Source organism: Sinocyclocheilus anshuiensis, unplaced genomic scaffold, assembly GCF_001515605.1.
Source record: "Sinocyclocheilus anshuiensis isolate Anshui unplaced genomic scaffold, SAMN03320099.WGS_v1.1 scaffold337, whole genome shotgun sequence".
Classification (NCBI taxonomy): domain Eukaryota; kingdom Metazoa; phylum Chordata; class Actinopteri; order Cypriniformes; family Cyprinidae; genus Sinocyclocheilus; species Sinocyclocheilus anshuiensis.
The window spans coordinates 1,408,209-1,416,161 of record NW_015537968.1 but is presented as its reverse complement, the minus strand read 5'-3'; the positions used below and the strand labels follow the sequence as shown (position 1 = coordinate 1,416,161).

The 7,953-nt window shown below is 39.9% G+C and overlaps 1 protein-coding gene across 1 annotated transcript in view; it reads left to right on the top strand.

Moving 5' to 3' along the window:
* The first annotated feature begins 376 nt into the window (after window positions 1-376).
* LOC107668778 (sushi, von Willebrand factor type A, EGF and pentraxin domain-containing protein 1-like) overlaps window positions 377-7,953 on the top strand; it is a 91,628-nt gene continuing 84,051 nt past the window's right edge. The window contains 1 exon segment of the mRNA XM_016460766.1: window positions 377-1,074. Within this exon segment, the coding sequence (XP_016316252.1) occupies window positions 562-1,074 (513 nt within the window). The 5' untranslated portion in view covers window positions 377-561.

The window sequence follows — 7,953 nt, the reverse complement described above, 5'->3', positions numbered from 1 at the left end:
CACACGCACACACACACACGCACACACACACACACACACACACACACTTATTCTCTCACAAAGGCACTGGTTGACAGACAGTCTGGAGTGCTCCAATGACACACAACCTCACTAAAGCACTCTAGGACATGCAGAGGAAAAAGAAAGAGAGAAGGACAGAACAAGTAGGGAATAAGGAAGAGAACGGGACGAGAAGAAAAAGAGAGAGACACTAACGCCTCTGACTGCCCCTTTTTTCCTCCTCTGCCGCTGCTCTCTCTCACTCTTCTTTCTCACTCCTTCTCTTAGTCTCGCACCAGCACACACACCCTCTCTCATTCTCATCGAACTTTTTTTCACCGTCTCGCTCTTTTTAAATTATTTTCAGAGAGAGGGGAGAAGCATTTGGAGGGTGTCTGAAATGCAGGAGCTCCACAGATGCCTGAGACCAGCGGAGAGATAGGAGCCTCACCCTGCTTGGAAAAGATAGAGAAAACAAAAGAAGAGAAGGACTGCAACAAACTTATACGCCTCAATATTCTCTCATAACCACTATTGGACGCTGGTGTTTGTGGCGTTATCATGGTGACATTAAGAGTAACATTGACTTTAAGGTTCACCTTATTGTTCCTGTACTGTTTAGGCTGTACTGGTTGGCCGAGCCAGGCACAGCAGTTGTCCCTGCGGGCTTTGCGTCAAGCGGCCCAAACCCGGCAAAACCTCTCTGAGAGTGCGGAGAGCAAAGTAGAACGTCTCGGCCAGGTCTTCCGAAAGAACGTTCGTCTTCTTCGGGAACGGGGAGGCTGTCTGGATCTGGTCTTCCTCGTGGATGAGTCGTCCAGCATGGGAGCTTCCAACTTTGGGAGCGAGTTGCGATTTGTGCGAAAGCTGCTGTCAGATTTTCCGGTGGCGCCGGAGGCAACACGTGTAGCACTGGTAACATTTAGTTCCAAGAGCCATGTGGTTACAAGAGTGGACTATGTGTCTGCACCCACAGCCCACCAACACAAGTGTTCGCTCTTCAGCAAAGAGATCCCCTCCATCACCTACAGAGGAGGTGGCACCTACACCAGGGGGGCCTTCCAGCGTGCAGCGGTAAGAGCAGCTGTGTAATCACAATGTCTAAGTCTGTGGATGTGAGAAAGAATTTAAGCACTAAATGAAATGTAATTAATAAAAGAGGAAGTAATGAAGATAAATGACAGACTTTAAGATTGACAGTCTATTCACCTAATCTAGATTGAGTTGATTGAGATGAACTTTGATTTATGCTGAATGTATTCAATATTTCTCCACTGCTCTTTAATGTTCTTCAACTAATAAACGAATATTTAGCTATTGAATCTAAATCACTGAAGCACATTGAGCAGAAACAGGACAGCAAAGTGAAAATGATGGATGAAAAACACATAAAAGTCTCCATTCCTGGCAAGGTACCTCCAGATGTCATCTCTAAGTTAACACCACATGGTTTCCTGTGCGCTCTGATCTGGGAAAAATAACCACAGGAACTATCTATCTATGTAGGACTTTACATAACAGTGGCCATACTTTAAAAAAATGCACAGTAGGGCCATGTAGGTTGATTTGTCCTTTGTAAACTTGCACTAAAGACTTTGGGATATAGGGAAAGACAGGTTTGATGGTTTCAAGTTGGAACAACTTGAGAACTTCAGGATGCAGACAAAAGGAAAAGAAGCAGTAGTGATTTAGATCAAATAAATTAATTTTTCTTTTAACTAACCCAGTCTCACTTAACAGCAATGCTATAAATTGCAGCAAAATGATTTATTGCCTCATTTTGCAGCCGACTGCAGATTCTACTCCCTTTTTCCATTACAAATGATTATGACGTCCGTGTTTTAAGACATTTTTCGTGTCCTGAATGACATTTGTGGTTTGAAAAATGGTTTCGCTAACCCAGATCTGCAAATGTATTAAGTTGTTATGGAAGCACAGCAGGAAAGTCCTTTTGTTCACATGCAATTAATTGGCAATGCAGTCAAACTGTAATATTTCATGGTTTTTGGCTCCTTCTGTTCAGTCTAAATGGCATGGAGGTCTGGAAGCTTTTACCAGACACATTTTCAATCTTTCAGAGCTGCAGAGGTCGAAGGCCTTATCCACAGTTCTACTGCCCAGCCGAAGTGCACAGAGAGGCCAAACCTCTCTGATCAGATTTGCCTTAAAGCAAGAACATCCTCAATTACGAAGCCTCTGATTCAGTTACTCCATTTCATTTGGAGAATGAAATGTTGGATTGGCTCTAAATGCATTTTATTTTGCTATGGCTGATGATGGATAAAGGCTGCATTATGTGGTCTCACAAACCCAGCATGCTAATAAACAGCAGGATGGTGAACCATTCAGAACTGACTTGAGAATCTGCCATTTTAACGACAATGCTTATTTCAACTATAAAGAAAGGTCTGTCTAGACACTTTGAATAGATAGATAGACAGACAGACAGACAGATAGAGATCTACGGATCTAAGTTCTTATGTAATCTTTGCCCAGCACTCTCTCTGATTCTTGCTCTAACTACAGTGTTTGTTTGCACTTAGTGGTGGGCATCCTGGGTTGCCAGATCCTCAACTCCTTTTCCATTTGCCAAACCAGAGTAGAACTAGATCTCCATAAAACTTATTTTTCCCTCTCTGCTGTCCTTCTGAAAGTTAGCGAATACTTTTAGTGCTTTCCAAATTCTTTGCCTGCTTTTCTGATCAGCCTCCATAGGGAGACATTACATTGAAGTCCTTAACCAAATGGATTTGAAATGTCCTATTTCTGATGAACGCTTGTCTCGAGTAGGATTCTTCCTTTCCCCCAGCAGGGATTCTATTAAGAATGAGAAGTCTATGGTAATTCTATATAAGCACATTTGAAAACACACCCACCCACCCATACATACATACTGTACATCAAGAGTCATTCTTCCTCAAAAATTACTGTTCATTTATCGCATGCAAGTAGTGTGGAGGTGAAAAGGGCAGTTATATTTTTTGTGTTATTGTTAGCATACATCCCTCCCGTTTCATCCCTACATGACCCTTCCTCCTACAATCCCCCATTAGAAATTTCAGAGAATGTTTCTCTAAAGTGCCATTGACCCCTCCGACCTGGTTTTTGAAGAACAAGGCAGCAGGAGTGTTACTGTCATCGAGTCTAGACAGATCAACGTGTCCAAATATCTCATATTGTGTCTGCAAAAACATCTGTCAACAAGCCTCAGAATGTGCTGTGCAAAATTAAAGCAAAGGGACATAAAAGCAAAGAAACACAATGAAAGAACTGGGACAGCTATCAAAAGACACAAGCGTGATGTTTGGTGTTGATACAAATGACTGGAAATTCACTATGAATGCTTTACAGGTACAATATTTTATCTCGATATTAATGTAAGGTGAGTGCCTACTTGTAGAAGACCACTTTTTTTCATAAATAGCTAGATAGAAAAGGTTTTGAGTGAATAAGAAAGTCGAGAGAAATGGCTGTACAGAATGCTTCTTTTTGGCCTGCGTGCACTGATGAAACTCTAGCACTTCCTGAGGCTGTATTTGTGTTATTAATTAAGACTGATAAGGAGATCCTTATGAGAGACAGCCTGTACTCTACTAACCCTGATAAAACAGACAGGAATGCCTTTAAACCAGCCTGAGAGCCACAGATATGTCTGCAGACAGCCAGACAAGGGCCCTACGGTCTTTAGCTGTCTGAAGAGACAACATGTTTTACAATGAATCAATCCTAGTCCTATTTAGGGCTTAATTGCAACTCTCAGTTGTTTTGGAGGAATAGATTGCTTGGTTGCTTGTTACTGTGTGCTTTACCTTAAGTCACAATTTGTATGCATTTACCTTCACCAGAAATTGGTTTATAGCATCTATTAAATCAAACACATGAGAGACTGAAATACGTAAGCAGCAGAAATATGCCTAAAAAAGGGATGGACCAACAATGAGAGACAGCATGAGAAAAGAGAAAAAGAGTCTTATTGTCTGGGATACACATGTGATGGTAAAATGAATGCAACGTGATGGCACGAGAAAACCTTCATCTGTTCTTCATCCATCAGTTGTCCAACATTCATTCTGCAGGGAAACAGGAACACTTAGCTGGGTAAAATCACATCTCTCATGTGCTATTGTTTCTTTGTCCACAGTAGGCACAATTGCACTCTACTTTAGAGCAGTGGTTTTCAACCAGGGAAAAAACTTATTGACTTATTGGCCTCAAAATGATTACTTATTTTCTTATTGTCTTATTTTGATGTCTTATTTTGAATTCACACATAGTCAGAATGCCTGGATATATGAGATAGCTTAATTTTATAAGTGTGATTTCTAGATCTAGAAAAGTCATGTGAATAATTAAAACCCTATAATAGCATGGACATTTTTATAATGAATTTACATTCTTTCTGGTTATGCCAAGCTCCAAAATATTTTATCGGATAGAATTTGTGTGTAAAAAATATTTGTACAAAATTTTGTCTTTAATATGGGGGGGACCACTGAATAAGACCCTTAGTGGGTCCCACCTGATACTGTTCATGCTCATTTTGTAACAAAACTCCATGTAGCTACTGGAACATTAAGACAGAACTAGTTATAGTCACACAAATTGTATTATTTCAAAATAATTTGTCTCGCTTGCAGTTTTCACCTCACGCCAAACCTTTAGTCTGCTCTCAGATTATTCCTGCTATTAACCACAACTTTCAGCTCCAGGAGAGCCCTATTCCACACCCTGAGATCTGCACATATAAATGCACTTTGGAACATTTATACACTGCAAAATGCTTCAACACAGTGATTAGTGGTAACTGGATGCTGGAGTAAGTCAAATATAGAGCGGTGGTGGTGTTCTCAGTCTGACTGCACCACCAGCACAGTCTACTGCCAAAAAACGCATGATATTCCTGAGAGAAAAACGGAAGAAAATAATAGACAAAAGACAGGTTTATTTTAGCACTATTAATGATCCCATACAGTAAGGTAATTTCTGTCACAATGCAAGAGGTCACATTTCTGCTCTGAAGCATGAAAAGATAAAAGAAAGCGTTTTTCCACCAGATGCTTACATGCATCACCAAGAGAGTGTAACATATGTGGAGGCCCACTTTATCATGCAGCATCACCGGCAACTCCCAGATGTTATTTTTGTTTTAAGGGACCACTGTGGCTGTGGGATTCATAAATGGCAACAGGTGATGTTTGACAATGTTTCAAATTAAGAGTGAGATTATATGAATTTTGCTTTCACATAACATATATAATAGGTTCATAGAGCAGGGCTAGTGATCAGTTCCCTTTCATGGGAACTTCGAACTGTGTCCTCTAGGGGTCGCTATGGGGAACGCCTCGTCGTGACCCGTGTCTGAAGCATACATTGAAAAAACACCAACTCGTTGGCCGGCGACAGCCATGACGTCACTACCGGTGCGACTATAGTATAAATAGGTGCCGGGAGCACACATCATTCTCTTCTCTAGGTTTCTTGCCTTGCTGCGGACGCAAGCTTCAGACGAAGAAGTGAATGATGTGTGCTCCCGGCGCCTATTTATACTATAGTCGCACCGGTAGTGACGTCATGGCTGTCGCCGGCCAACGAGTTGGTGTTTTTTCAATGTATGCTTCAGACACGGGTCACGACGAGGCGTTCCCCATAGCGACCCCTAGAGGACGCAGTGTCTCGTTCCCTACTCAGGGAACCATGGTTACATATGTAACCTGAGACGTTTTGTTATCTAACAAAGGTCCAAGACAAAACAACAACAAAATGTGGTAAATATGTCAAAACAGCATTTCAGAAATTTTTGATTATTTGACTGAATTTTCATTGATGTGATTGGTTTCTCTTGGTCTGAGCATAGTTAACCCAAACTCATCTGTCAGATCATTGTATCAAAGAGACTATGACTTAACATGAAGTTACTGCATTTTGCCTTATAGGGCATATTTATTAAAACTTTCTTAATAAATAATAAACCCAAGGAAAGCCAACCACATACCAATATTTAAGCAATAAAAATGTTAGATTTCTGCTTTAAATATGACTGGCACACTTTACAAAATGCCTGCTTTCTTAAAAAATTTTTTTTATAAATAATAAAAGGACAAAACCATTTGTGTCACATATCATATTATGTTTATAGATGCTTGCAAAATGTTGTTTACTTTGGAACCTGAATCTAAATCCCTGCATCGAAATTTGGTAATTGTTCTGTCTGTACAATTACCAAAGTAAAACAAAGTCACTGATTAAAGACTGCAAAGTTCTGAAGCACTATTATTGTAAACATCTACTAAGACTATACATTTATAGTGATGCTATTACTCTAAAACACTCTAAATTTGAGGAGGCAATAAAAGAACACAAATTTTCAGAAGCACTATTTATCTAAAAGAACTGTACAATTCTAGAGGCAGAACTTCTTAATAAGGGCCCTATACAAAGGCGCCTGGTCAATGCCTGTGACGATATGAGGGCTAGTAATTGGCAGCTCTGTACAGGCTTTCCAGGAGTCTCACTTAAAATACCTCACAGCTAAGGCCACAGTTATGTCCTTTATAGTTCAAAGCAAAAAAGCAAGAAAAAACAGTCAGGTTTCACCCACAACACCCTAAGTAGCACTTGCACGCACTTGGTGTGTATTGTTTGTGTCTGCAGTTGTGAACATTCACGTATGTGCTTGTGTACATGTGTGTTGAGGGGGAAGGGTAGGACATACCACAGAGGAGAAGCCACGGAAGTGTTGAAATAGATAACAGATCAGCCTGTCAACAGCAACACATGGTCTGTTCTCACTGAAAATAGATTCCTCTCTCCCCCATCTGTGCTATTACTGCCTCACAGTAGCGACCTGTGTGCTTCCTAGACGCCGGTCTGGAAAATATCTTATAGGTGCTGTTGTGAATTTCTAGATATTTCAGTGACTGCTCTCATAATGCTTTTGAAGATGAGAACCAAAGCTAATAGTTTTAGGATGCAGTGCTGTATTGTTTTTAGCTAAAGTTATGTAAAATAAGAATTGGTTCAGAAGTGTTTTAATTTTTTAATTGTTAAGATTTTATTAATTCTCACTGTTGTCTCTTGCACAGATCATCCACAAGTGCAATAATGATCATGAAGGGAAAGCAATTTTTATGAAGAAAAACATGTTTCACAATTACACACAGTGGAGTTACATAATATCAAAATATGCACTGTTGCTATTCACAGGCAACCATGTAGTTAAGGACATTCTAAATTATAATTTGAGCATTTTTTTTTCAACTAACCTACTCTATTTGGCAAAGTGTTTGCAATATTTATTTGATGGACAGATGGGTTCCAATGCAAAGGTTTCCATCAAAAGCCATCAAGAACATGCAGTCTGAATTTTATGGGTCTTTTATTTTAGATAAAATAAATCATTTAAATACTTTGTTTTCTAAATAGATTTATTCCTATTATGCTAATGCAAGTGTACAGGATCTATTCAAAACTACATCAGACATAAGTTCCACATCTATAACTCACTACACATAAAAAAGCTGACTGTCCTCTCAGTCAAGATCAGTGATATCACTAGTCCTCAACCAAGTGTTTTTTAATCAGGTCCAGCTGGGGTAGATTGAGGAACACTGACACTCTTCTGCTCTGGGCCCTTAAGGCTATTTTTTTAAGGCTTTTTAAACTAAAGTAAACTGAACATTGGGGAAGCCCAAAACAGAGACAGGATCACTGTAATAGAGTGGAGAGATTAGAATTGAACTGTCAGAGAATTTCTCAGCCTCAGGGCAGAGGATGTCTGCAGCTCAAATCACAGCTCTGGTTTAGCAGAGAAAGGGTGGCAGGAATGATGGTCAGTAGGTGGGTAAACAAAGGATGGGGTCTAAGTTCAAAGGGATGTAATGTACATACACTTAGATTTATGTGTTATGATGTTTTATTCAAAACAACTTACAGCCATAGCCACCATAGACACTG